The 14,002-nt window shown below is 38.3% G+C and overlaps 1 protein-coding gene across 10 annotated transcripts in view; it reads left to right on the top strand.

The window, feature by feature from the left end:
- The window catches only part of PARP9 (poly(ADP-ribose) polymerase family member 9), a 28,752-nt gene extending 21,087 nt beyond the window's left edge, over positions 1–7,665 (top strand). For all 10 annotated transcript variants that reach the window (XM_045902984.2, XM_045902987.2, XM_045902986.3 and 7 more), the window contains 3 exons: positions 1,352–1,488; positions 2,136–2,310; positions 6,856–7,665. In XM_045902984.2, coding sequence (XP_045758940.1) covers positions 1,352–1,488; positions 2,136–2,310; positions 6,856–7,223 — 680 coding nt within the window. In that variant the 3' untranslated portion in view covers positions 7,224–7,665. The remainder of the gene's footprint in view (positions 1–1,351; positions 1,489–2,135; positions 2,311–6,855) is intronic.
- Positions 7,666–14,002: the final 6,337 nt, after the last annotated feature.

Raw genomic sequence — 14,002 nt, 5'->3', positions numbered from 1 at the left:
ATGGAATTTTGTCCCCCCTGTTTCCCAGATTTACAACTTGGCCCCTCTAGTGAATTTCTTTGGATTTATCATCTGCTTTCTGTGGTTAAATAATGTGCTGGGAATTATGTCATTTTTGTTTACTTGGGTTTAAGTCAAACTGAAAATAATCTGAGGGGTGCCTGGGTGGCTCAGTTGGTTATCGAGCCCTGTATCAGGCTCCCTGCTTAGCAGGGAGTCTGCTTCTCTCTCTCTCTCCCTCTGCCCCTCCCCGCTGCTCATGCTCTCTCTCTCAAATAAATGAATAAAATCTTTTAAAAAGAAAATAAGTCTGTTTGTTCGCCTATATGTATATTTATTCCAACAAGGATTTGCTAGGCAGTAACAGGTTGTCCCTTGAACTTAAAAAGGAAGGTAGGAAAGTTAAGGGAGAAGGGACAAAGGAAGGAAAAAAGGAAGGAAGGGAGGGAAGACAGGACACCATAAACTCTTAATCTCCAAAGTTTGCTCTTTGTGGTTGGGTGCATATGAGTGATATATGTACCAAATATTTTGCCTTGCCAATTGCAGAAAGCACCGGTGAAAGCCAGGTTTGTTTTAGCTGTGTGATATTGGGCAAGTCACTTAACTTCGAGTTTCAATTTCCTTATTTGTAAAAGTGTGTTAATTGTGTCAGTGGTGGTGTTGTAATGCTCAAATGAAGTTGAGATATGAAATCTTTTTGAAAATCTTGAAAAAGTTTTATATAAATGTCATACTATTTTTCATCATTCCTTAATGTGTTGTTATGCCCGTATCTTTTTGTTGATGAGCATCCTGGCCAGAAATATAAACATTTCCTATTAGCAACACAATTATATATCATCATTACAACATTGATGGGGGAAGTATATGCTAATGCTCCTTTTTCTCTCACTCCCTCAGCCTCTTAATCCAAATCATGTGAGGACAAATTTATTAATCCCCTCTTTTATCCTATGCCTTCTCATTATATTGTACTCTCCTTGCATGTCCTAAACATATAAGATATAAGCCATACAGTTTAAACTGGCTAATCCATTCCTTTAAATTTCTATAACTTGTTTTATTAAATTTCTTTTTTTCTTTTTTTTTTAAGATTTTATTTATTTATTTGAGAGAGAGAGAATGAGAGACAGAGAGCATGAGAGGAGGAGGGTCAGAGGGAGAAGCAGACTCCCCGCCGAGCAGGGACCCCGATGCGGGACTCGATCCCGGGACTCCAGGATCATGACCCGAGCCGAAGGCAGTCGCCTAACCGACTGAGCCACCCAGGCACCCCTATTAAATTTCTTTACAAGCATTTTTCCTCTCACAGAGCACTGAGACAAAGTTTTGTGTTACTCATTTTTAGGACAATGGACTGATTGGCAACCCCAAAACCAGGATGAAATGAAAAGGAATACATTTCTGAGATGCCTAAAGCTTTCAGCGGAGGAAATTCAGGATCAGAAGAAACAGTTTGAAAACTGTGGTTTGCAGGTTATAAAGGTATACTTAATTAAGGGAAGGATTTGACTTGTCTTGCTCTCACTTGGTTCTGTAACCAAAAGAAAAACTCACCTGCTGATGACTCTAAGCCAGCTGCTCATTGACCTGGACCCCTAGGATTAAGACTGAAAGGCGGGCAGGGGTGGGCAGGCACAAAGGGTGTAGTTGGAATCAGGAGGTAGGAATGATGTCAGGACATCACTGGAAGCACCGATCAAGTGTCAGGGCAAACTTCTCTGCCTATCTTGAAGCAACATGAAAAGAAATGGAATAGCATGTATCACACTGTATTATAATTGTTTACCTATTTTTACCTCTCTCTAAACTGTGAGCTTTTAAGAAGGCAAAGACTGTCTACACTGTTGACCATTTCATTACCAGTGCCTGGCATGTAGGGATTGCTCAGTGAATTTTTATTATATGGATTTATCAAAGAAGGGACAGGGAATTTTGAAGAGACAGAAGTCAAAGTAGGAGAGGGGTGGGGTCAGGAGAGACTCTTAAAACACTTTATATGAAAAGCAAGTTGCATGCCAAGTAATATGCACATAAGATCCTTTCTCTTTGAAGTAGAGTATCAAGCAATGTAAATAGTGGTTCTCACTTTTTCCTAGTTTTTTTCAGTTTTTCATATCCTTGGGTCATAGGTGGAGAAAATAGACAACGCGGTTCTCATGGCTGTCTTCCAAAAAAAGAAGAAAATGATGGAAGGGAGAACACATGGGAAGCCTGTGAGCCACAGGCTGTTTCAGCAAATTCCCTACCAGTTCTGTGAAGCGGTATGCAGAGTTGGCTTTCAAAGAATGTACTCGGCGCCCCGCGGTAGGTGTCAGCCCCTCATCTTCAGGGCCTCTGTATGTGGGGATTGGTGAGCAGACCTCAGCAGATGACTCATCACTCATAGTATTTGTTGCTGTGGTGAGGGAGACCCTTGCAACTGGGATATAGTGATCAAGTAATTTGGAAAGGGTCATATTTTTTGTTTTGTCCTTCATATGTTTTGTTGCTGATGCGTTTAATGTTGATGAAAGCTTTAGCGGTAAGATCTACAGTTCACTGTTTTTCTCTTTTCTGTGGTTGTGTGTTTTATCTGCAGAGAGCACCCAGAAGCTTTTTTTTGGCTTAGCTCCACAAAATTATTATCAACACTACCAAACCTCATCCCTTAATTAAAAGGGCATTTTCCTGAACTTCATAAGTTGCTCTTTTCTCTTCCATCTTCTTCATTTCCTGTAGCCTGCTAGTGAATGAATTAGAGAGCATCTGGAGGTGAAGTAAACAATATCTTAAGATCCTTTTCAGCTATGGGAGTTCTACTATGTGTAGCTTCCATGTCTCTTTTCAGTTGTACAACAATATTGCATACTTAATTGCTGTTTTGTCCCCTTTAGATCTCTCCAAAGGAGACAAAGATGTTTAGTAATAATCATGGAGGATACCTCGCCATGTGGCTTGATTTTGCCTGATCCATTGACTATGTTCTTGATCTTTACCTTTCAAAATATATAGCATGATCCTTGCTGAATGCTGTCAGGCTACTGACAGCCAGGCTTACAGTTTCTTCAGCAACACGGTTCCTTTAAAACCTCAGCAGGCATGAAGCCTGTTTACTTCTGGTCAATTTGTATCTTTAAAACCCAGCCAAAGGTCTTGTCTCCATCTAGTCTTTAAGCCTCAAGATTCGGGTCTTTTACCTACTGGCCTCTGTGCTCTGTCCATGTCCCTAGCTCTTAGCTTAAAGCCACTGCCTGAGGCGATTCAGATAATAAACTCATTGGGGAGATACTGTCCATAATGTGACTTGAGCCAACATGTCTGGTGAGCGTGCTTAACCAAAGGTGCTTGAGAACCAGGAGACATTTTATCACCACTGAAGTTGTTTTGCAACTCTTCTTTTTTAACCTAGTTTTCATATGGAGTACAAAGGTTCTTGGTTTTTTTTTTTACCCCTGCAAATTTCCAAATTATGGGACTCTTGGTCAATTTAGATGGCCAACTATAGGCAAAGGGGGCTTCTATTAATGAAGCTTTATATATTTATATTTTCTATCTTGGCTTGCATTCCAGCCAGTTCTGTATTCATCTCCTGCTTGTAGGACTTGGCTGAATAGAGCAAGAAGGAGCCTCCATGCTTGCAGTTGTTCTTACTGGGTTCATTCATTCATTGCACAAGTGTTTCTTGAGCACATTCTGTAAGTCAGCCCCTGTGCTAGGTAGGAGGAATACAACAGTAAAACACAAAGAGTTCCTGCCCTTGTAATTTATAATCTAGTGAGTCCACCTGTTGGGTGTTTTCTGGCGTTCTAAAGGAAGCTTTTTTTTTTTTTTTAACTCTCCTATGTCCACCTCCAGATGCTCTCTAATTCATTCACTAGCCTATACCTATAGCTTCAACTCCTACCTCTGTGATGGCTTACAGATTTGTAACTCTAACCCCCTTCCTCTCTCCTGACCTGTAGGTCCATATTTCCAACTGTCTTTTGAGTATTTCTGCCTAGATGTTCCATAGCCACCTCAGACTGACTTTTTTCCTTGGCCATACTTTTCCCTAAGAAACAGGTGCTTCCTCCCACCCCCACCCCTGATACTCCCTAACCTGACTAATACCATCACCATCTATATACCAAGTCCCCAACTGGAAAGTTTGTCATCTTCCATTCCTTCCTTCCTCTTACTCTAGGTTCAGGCAGTCACACAGCCCTGTTAGTTCCCTCTTGACGACATTCTCAGCCCAGCCTCACCTCTCTCTTCCTGTTGCCTTTGTTCTTCTTCCCCTGGGCCTAGATGATGACCAGGTCCTTTCCTTCCCTCAAAACCACAGCCCTATCCAACCTATCCTTTTCTCTGCTTCCATAATTGTCATGCTAAAAACATACATGCTTGTTTAATAATATCTGCCTTCCTAGTTGCCTACAAGGTAAAACTCCCACCTCATTGGCAGAGCATGTAAGGACCTAGCCGCCACCCCCCCACTCCACCCCTGTTATTTCCTCAACCTCATCACTCACTGTGTTCATCCACACTTCAGCCAGGAACTGCTCAGTTTCCTAATGTGCTGGATATTTCATGCCTCTATGCCTTTGCCTATGGAAATGCCTTCCCTCCTCACCCCTTTTTTAGCCCTGCAAAGTCCTACTCCTTCTTCCAGACGTATCTCAAATGGCGTCTCCGGGTGGACACCTTCCCTCACTCCTGCAGGCCCAGGAAGTCGCTTCCTGCTCTTGCTTCCGGACTTCCTACATTCCTTTGTTACCACATCTGTAACTCCTACAGGTACAAAAATCTACAGTTCCACAAAACTCAGGTGTGGGGCTTGTCTTCTTTATAGCTCTAAAATGGAACTTTACCTACCTTTCATGCTCCCATGTCTACAGAGGTGGAAAACTCCCATCTTGACAGCTCAAGATGAACTCAGTCATTTTCAGAGTTTTCTTAGTCCCTTTGGGGTTTAAACTCAGTTCCTGCAAGTTTTTTTCTCCTTCTTCTCTTCTGAGAGTGCTTTAGATGATGGGACAGGCACTGTGGGAAGAGTGGTCTCGTTCTGCATCTGTCTGTTCTCTGTCTCCAGATGTCCTCTGCTGGAAAAACCACCCTGGGCTTTGGTCATTAGCACCCTCCTGTGCTTAAATTTATGGTGCTCTTTGTTCTTAGTGTCTACACAGGGCACTCTGTTTTTCATGCCGAGGGAATTCCTTTCTGGGCCATTGTCTGTGCCCCTCCTGCAGCGCAGGAAATTTTTGTGTGTGCACATCCTCCAGGCTGAAATGCAAGGTCTTGTGTGGCATTCTTCACCTGTTCTGGACATCTTCTCCAGCCGTTACTGCTTTCCACTTAGCGGCCATGCTGGATGAGGGGGCTGCACCCAGTAGAGTCACACGATGGTTCCTTTTACTCTGGAAGTCCCCTACTCCCTGTTTTTCTGAGGTTCTTGTTGTTCTGCCCTATCTTGACTCCCAGGGCTCTCTTGAGGGAGTGGGGCAGTGAACTGAGTCCCTTCTCAGAGTCCCCAAGAGTTCTAGTCATGTCCTCTCTGTTTCTTTTCTTTCCACCAGGTGGAAGGAAGAACTTTTATTTATTTTGAAGTGACATAACTATTCTAAGAATATCTTTTATCCTTCTCTCCTCTGTTACATATGGCATAAACTCCATGCTCTGAATCCTTTAGGTTTTTAGACTTCTGGTTCAAAAAACCCTTTTCCTCTCTCAGAAAACCTTTCAAGACCATAATCTATGCTTTGATTAAAAATAATTATATATGCTATATGGGGTGTCTGGGTGGCTCAGTCGGTTGGGCCTCTGACTCTTGGTTTTGGCTCATGTCACAAGCTCAGGATCCTGGGATCAAGCCCCCGCATCATCTCGGGCTCCGTGCTCAGCAGGGATTCTCCTTCTCTGCCCTCTCTCCCTCCTCCTCTGCTCCTCCCGCTTCTCACATTCTCTAAAATAAATTTTTTAAAAAATTATATATGATATATATACATATATATATATCCAATTTATATATATTCAATTGACTTTGTTCTGAGCTTTATCTTTTTTACCCCTGACATAATAAGTAGCAAGAACTCAATGGGTGGAAGAACCAAGAGCAAGAGGAAATTTCCAGGAAAGAAATCTTTGATTTTTATCTCAAAATATTTTTTTCTCCACATAAAATTGTGCTGTACTTTAACTGTTTACAAGTGGGGAGTTCCATTTATAAAATTTTGAGAACAGAGGTCATGTCTTAGTCATTTTTTGAAGCCTTAGAGCTGTATTGTCCAGTTGGTAGCCACTAGCCACGTGTGGCTACTGAGCACTTAAAATGTGGTTAATCTGAATTGAGATGTGCTGTAAGTGTAAAATAGACACTGATTTTAAAGATCACTACCCAAGGAAAGAATGTAAAATATCTCCTTAATAATTTTTATATTGATTACAAGTTGAAATGATAACATATTGGATATCATAGATTAAATAAAAATTAGTAAATTAATTTTACCTGTTCCTTTTTACCTTTTTATCTGGCTACTAGAAAATTTAAAATTACATATATGGCTTACATTGAACTTCTGTTGTTCAGTGCTGCTCTCGAGTCTGCAACAATATTCCATTAAATCCGAAGTAAATGTAAAGAAAAAAATAGGGAGGGAGGAAGGAAAATTAAAAGGAAGGTAGGTGTATAAATGTAAGCTATTATTAGGCTGATGATACCAATGATAATTTGTTTCAAGAGAACAACTGTAGGTGTCTTTGCTACAGACAGGGACTTGGAACCAGGAGGTGGTGATTATTTGGAGGACTAGAGAGAGACTACATAGTAGTACCCACATAGGCAATATGATTCATCAGATCCTAATAATCTTTTAACTTTTTTTCTTTTATCAGACCCAAAATACGGAGTTGGTATATACTTCACCAAGAACCTGAAAAACCTAGCATACCAGGTCAAGAAAACATCAGCCATAGATGAACTGATATATGTGTTTGACGCTGAAGTACTCACAGGCTCCTTCTGTCAGGGTCATCAGTTACATATCGTTCCCCCACCACTGAGTCCTGGAGACACAGATTGCCATGACAGTGTGGTTGACAATGTCTCCAGCCCTGAAACCTTTGTTATTTTTAGTAACACTCAGGCAATGCCCCAGTATTTGTGGACTTGCACCCAGAATCATGTACAGCCACAGAATTACTCATCAGGACCAAGGATGCTGTCTTCACAGAATCCTTGGAGCAAGATTCTCAAGGGGTAGCACTGTTGATTTACCTCCACATTATTTTAACAACCGGCATGTGCTTGGTTTGGAGGAAGTCTCCAAATAATGACCATCAGTGAGTCAAAGAGTGGTTTGAATATGTCAGATGGGTTGTCCATATGAACCGATTGGGTTATTGAGGGGACCCACCACAAACTAGCATCTTAGTTCTTTCATCTTTGTCTTCACTTCTTGGGATTGGGGTGGGTAGATCCCAACCCAAACTCAGGACCGTTCCCTCTCCTTCAAGTTGTCCTTTTGTCTGTTTTACTACAGGTAACAGCAGAAATGTTTTATATGTGATGGGGTGTTTCTAGTATATAATCCAAGCCTTTTTATTTTTCTAAAATGATAGTGTAACAGCAGGATGATTTTATATTTTCCAGAGAATCTTGTATAGTGTTTTAGATATCAAAATAAACCACCTTTGTCTGAATAACTGGCTTTGAAAAGTTGTATGTAAAATGACATTATTCCAAGTGGAAGAACATTAAAAGGCTGATATTCTACTGATACCCTATTTGGATTCAACCATATCAAGCAATGCCACTCAAGCATCATGAGGCCAAATTATTTATTTTTTAAGATATATTTATTGTAGGGAGAGAGAGAAAGAGGGAGTGTGCATGATTTGGGGGGGGGTGAGGGGATGGGGAAAGGGAAACAATCTCAAGCAGACTCCTTGCTGAGTACGGAGCCTGGCGTGGGGCTCAGTCCCAGGACCTGGAGATCAAGACCTGAGCTGAAATCAAGTCGGATGCTCAGCCGACTGAGCCACCCAGGTGCCCCAAGGCCAAATTATTAATTTGCCAAATATTTCTTGATCACAAGATGTGTTTCAGTCATTTTCTGGGTGCTGGGGATATGATGCAGGACAAAACAAAAGTCTTCAGAAAGCTTCCAGCCTGAATAATCAGAAAGTCAGCTATGTGATTGACTATAACAAAAGAGGAATTATAGATTCATAATTCCTAATTTTAAGATTCTTAAAATTTAAGAGGGAGGGTGATAAATTAAAAAGGGGATGGAAGGAAGGCCTTCTAGAGAAAGTGAAACTCAAGCTGAGACCTGAAGTATGTATGAGTTAGATGAATGAGGGATGCAGCAAATCAGTAGAGTTGGAAGAGTATCTTATGAAGAGAGAATAGTTCTTATAAAGGCTGAATCCACTGTGACTTTGCCCAAATTTTACTTCAGAGTTCTAATATAGAGGCCAGCTAGTCTCACCATGTATCTCTTGCCTGTTCTGAACTCCATATTTCTCTGTACTCCCCAAATTTCCTGACCCTCATATCTCTGCACAGAATACTTCTTCTGCCTCATCTTACTGTAACCAGCATTCTTCCTTTTTTTTTTTTTTTAATTCCCTTCACCTATTTCACCCCCCGCCCCCAACCTCCCCTCTGGTAACCATGTTTATTCTCTATAGTTAAGAGTCTGTTTCTTGGTTTCTCTCTGTTTTTTTTTTTTCTGTTTTGTTTCCTAAATTCCACATATGAGTGAAATGATATGGTATTTGTCTTTCTCTGACTGACTTTGCTTAGCATTATACTCTCTAGCTCCATTCATGTTGTTGCAAATGGCAAGATTTCCTTATTTTGGGGGGCTGAATAATATTCCATTATATATATATCTCACATCTTCTTCATCCATTCATCTGTCAATGGACATTTGGGCTGCTTCCATAATTTGACTCTTGTAAATAATGCTGCAATGAACATAGGGGTGCATATATCTTTTCAAATTAGTGTTTTTGTATTCCTTGGCAATAGTGGAATTACTGGATCATTTGACAATTCTATTTTTAGAAAAAAAATCTTTTTTTCTTTTTTTCTCCATACTGTTATCCCCAGTGACTGTACCAATTTGCATTACATGAGGGTACCTTTTCTCCACATCCTTGCCAACACTTGCTGTTTCTTGTGTTTAAAAAATTTTTTTTAAGTTTTTATTTAAATTCAGGTATACAAATTGTTTCCTGTGTTTTTGATTTTAGCCATTCTGACAGGTGCGAATGATATCTCATTGTTGTCTTGATTTGCATTTCCCTGATGAATGATGTTGAGCATCTTTTCATGTATCTGTTGGTCATCTGTATGTCTTATTTGGAGAAATGTCTGTTCATGACTTCTGCCCATTTATAAACTGGATTATTTGCTTTTTGGGTATTGAGTTGTATATATATATATATACAACTTTATATATTTTGGATATTGAGTCATTAACAGATATGTCATTTGCAAATATCTTCTCCCATTCTGTAGGTTTTCTTTTAATTTTGTCGATTGTTACCTTTGCTGTGCAGAAGCTTTTTATTTTGTTTCTCTCCCAAACCACGTCTCTGCACTTCCTACTTTCCTTGATGTGGCCTCTTCTCTCCCTCCAGTTGTGCAGTTTGTTCTGTCAGTACTCAGGTCATTTTTATGGGTATTCAGAATGATTTGATAGTTATCTGGTTGTGCTCTAGGAATGAGAGGAGCATAGGGTCCTCCTACTATGCCACCATCTTAGCTCCTCAGAAGCTTCTTATTTTGATGTAGTCCCAATAGGTTGTTTTTGCCTTCGTTTCCCTTGCCTGAGGAAACATATCTAGAAAAATGTCAGAGAAATTACTGCCTGTGCTCTCTTCTAGGATTTTTATGGTTTCAGGTCTCACATTTAGACCCTTAATCCATTCTGAGTTTATTTTTGTGTATACTATAAGAAAGTGATCCAGTTTTATTCATTTGCCTGTTGCTGTCCAGTATTTTCCATTACCATTTGTTGAAGAGACTTTTCCCAATTGTATATTCTTGTCTCCTTTGTTGAAGATTAATTGACCATATAATTGTGGGTTTATTTCTGGGCTCTCCATTCTGTTCCATTGATCTATGTGTTTATTCTTGTGCCAGTACCATACTGTTTTGATTACTACAGCTTGTAGTATATCTTAAAATCTAGGATTGTGATACCTCCAGTTTTGTTCTTTTTTTTCAAGATTGCTTTGGCTTCTCAGGGTTTTTTGTTGTTCTATACAAATTTTAGGAGTATTTGTTCTGGTTCTGTGAAAAATGCTGTTAGTATTTTGATAGGAATTGCATTAAATGTGTAGGTTGCTTTGTATAGTATAGAACAAGAACAATACTTGTTCTTCCAATCCATGAGCATGGAATATCTTTCCATTTGTTTGTGTCATCTTCAGTTTCTTTCTTCAGGGTTTTATAGTTTTCAGAGTACAGGTCTTTCACCTCCTAAGTTTATTCCTAGGTATTTTACTCTTTTGGATGCAAGTGTAAATGGGATTGTTTTCTTGATTTCTCTTTCTGTTACTTCATTATTAGTGTACAGAAATGCAGTGAACTGTATATTGAGTTTGTATCCTGCAACTTTACTGAATTCATTTATCAGTTCTAATAGTTTTTTAGTGGAGTCTTTAGTGTTTTCTATGTATAGTATCATATCATCTGCAAATAGTTAAAATTTTACTTCTTCCTTACCAATTTGGATGCCTTTTATTTCTTTTTCTTGTCTGATTGCTGTGGCAGCATTCTTCCTCTTGAAAGAAGCATGCTTCCTGTCTCATATGGTACTGTCTTTGGATATGGGCAAGAGAGGCCCTGACCTGAACCTCTAATTTGAGAGGGCCCCACTCTGGCCTTCCTCTAGGTTTTCTCATCTTTACAAGGTGAGTAGTCTATAGGGTCAAGAAAATGTATCTATTTAAAGCCTGCATATTTCACTTCTAAACCACCTACTAGGTACCTGGAACCCCCAATTTCTTGCCTAAACAGCTCCAAGTCTATTTCCAGGGCCTAAATTGAACCTCTTTCTTGGGACTGTCCTCCTGAGGGTGGATTATGCCACAGTCTGCATCAAGAATGGCCAAAGGGTGACTATTTGCAGGAATGGGACTTGGACATTAGGGCTGAGTTGGTCACATGCCTGTGTGAGAGTTTGTGACATAAAGCTAAAATAGTGCCTAAATTATTTATAACCTTAAAGCTTATATTAAGAAAAAATAAAGGCAGAAATTATCAGCTAAGCATCCAACTTAAGAAAATCAGAGTAAACTTGAAAGTATAAAAACAGAAAATAATGAAATAGACACAAAAACATACAACAGAGAGAAATAATAAAGTCAATAGCTGTTTCTTTATAAAGATTTAAAAAATAGACAAATCTTTGGTAAGATTGATAAAGAAAAAACAAAAGGTACAAATAAAGAATTTGAGGAATAAAAAGAGGATGTAACTAAAATACATTAGAGATCTGAAGGTAATAATACTAAAAACAATTTTGTGCTAATAAGTTGAAAATTTAGAAAAAATATAGATTTTGTTATAAAAATACAACCTATCACAATTGACTGAAGAACTAGAAATCCTGAATCTTCTAATATCTATTAAATAAGTTGAATTAGCAATTAAAGTTTTACCTACTAAGTAAACAAATACAACAGGCTAAGATGATTTTACTAGTGAATTCTACCAAATCTTTAAAGAACAGATAATTCCAATTTTATGTAAAATCTTCTAGAGAACTTCTTAGATAAATAAGAGGGAACATTCCCCAACAAATTTTTCAAGGCTAGTTTAACCTTGATACAAAAAATAGACAACCAGTATAGATAGGAAAAATAAAGACTGATTCATTTATGTAAATAGATGCACAAAGCACAAATCTTAATCAAACTATTAATAAATATAATTCAGCTCTGTATAAATAAATAAATCATGGTCAAGTTGGGTTTATTTCAGAAATGCAATGATAATTTAAGTACATCTATTAGTGTAACTCACCATATAAGTATATTAAAGAGTATGCTCATTTCAATATATGGAGAAAAGTCACTTAATAAGCAATTCATAAAAGGATATCAAAATCTTAGAGCAAGCATTATATTTCATGGTAAAACATTAGAACTATTCCCTACAAAATCAGGAATGAGACAATGGATACTTTCTATCACCACTTACCTTCTGCAATGAGTTAGAACTCCTGTCCAACACAGTAAAGAAGAACAAATGAAAAACATGACTAGTGGTGGTGAAATAAAAATGTCATTAATCACAGGAAATATGATTGTCTATAGAAAATCCAAGGAAATCTGGAGACAAATTGATAGAATGAATAGAAGCATTCTGCAAGGTTGTAAATAGAAGTTATACATAAGTCAATTTCATTCTTAAGCATGAGAATGAATATAATGACTTTTTTGCCATTACAATAGCAACATCAAAAAAATAAAGTGACTAGAAATAAGTTTAACAAAAGATGTATAAAAATTTCATGAAAAAAATCACAAAATGTTATTCAAAGGCTTTAAGAAGACCTAAATAAATGGAGAGATATACTATGTTGTCATCAAAAAGAAGACTCAATATAATAAAGATCTCTATTCTCCAAAAATAAATCTTATCAATACAATTTCAATCAAAACCACAACAGATTTTCTTCATAGAAATTGATGGAGTAATTATAAAATTTATATTAAATAAAAAGGCCCAAGAAGAGCCAAGGTAATTTTAAAGAAGAAAAACAAAGTAGAGGTGACTTGACTATAACATATCATGACTTATTATACAACTACAGTAATTATGATGTGTTACTGGTGCAGGAATAGGCAAACAGACCAACTGAATAGAATAGAAAGTTCCAAAACAGACCTATGCCAATGTAGAAACTTGACAATATATATACATACATATATATCTCAAATATATATCTCTATATATGAGTTTAATACAAATAAAATACATATAAATTTATAAATATGTATATTTGAGAAATATATCTTTCAGGTTTATATATTATAAAAATTATATACTATAAATATATACTATTATATACTGTAAAAATCATATATCCTGCAATATTTATGATGTACCTTTTCACACTGCACGTTTAATGGTGTCAATTTTTTTTTCCTTTTTTAAGATTTATTTGAGAGAGAGAGAGAGCAGGAGCAAAGGTGCAGAGGGAGAGGGAGAAGCAGGCCTCCCACCGAGTAGGGAGCCTGACGCAGGGCTCGATCCCAGGACCCCAGGACCATGACCCGAGCCAAAAGCAGATGCCCAACCGACTGAGCCACCCAGGCGGCCCAATGGTGTCAATATTTTTATGGCACATTTGTAAAATTTTGCAGCAGATATTTGCAATTAGAAGCTTTGTACCATTTAAAAGTCAGAACTCAGCCTGGGTGACTCAGTCAGTTAAGCGTCTGCCTTCGGCTCAGGTCATGATCCCAGGGTCCTGGCATTGAGTCCCTCATCAGGCTCTTGCTCAGCGGGGAGTCTGCTTTTCCCTCTACCAGCCGCTCCCCCTGATTGTGTGCTCTCTGTCTCTCTCTCTGACAAATAAATAAATAAAATCCTTAAAAGTCAGAATTCACATGATACAGAATACAGTTGATTTCTTATTCAAGTTTCCATATCAAGTCAAAACTGGTTATTTGATGCTTGCGTTTTTGCTCACTAGATCTTACTTTCTGAGTATCATGTGACTATCTACATACATACTTTTCTCAGTATAGAGCTCTGAGTGTATGTATATATATGTATGACAGAGGTAAAACTGTGGCTCACTGGGAAAACAATGGACCAATCTCAATGAATGGTCTTAGACAACTGGTTAAGGACATGGAAACAATAAATTTGGATGTTGTTCTAGCTCTAGACAGGGCCTAAGATGGGGATTCTTGTTCAAGTGACTTATTGGGAGACTGCTTTCGGGAATATGGGAATAAAGGCAGCATAGGGCAGGGAGAAAGCTAGCAGGAGTACGGTCTCAGCTGAAGA

Source organism: Mirounga angustirostris, unplaced genomic scaffold, assembly GCF_029215605.1.
Source record: "Mirounga angustirostris isolate CCGP_5_RB_7025 unplaced genomic scaffold, mMirAng1.0.hap1 SCAF_1, whole genome shotgun sequence".
In the NCBI taxonomy this organism is placed as follows: domain Eukaryota; kingdom Metazoa; phylum Chordata; class Mammalia; order Carnivora; family Phocidae; genus Mirounga; species Mirounga angustirostris.
This window is presented reverse-complemented; position numbering and strand designations above follow the sequence as displayed.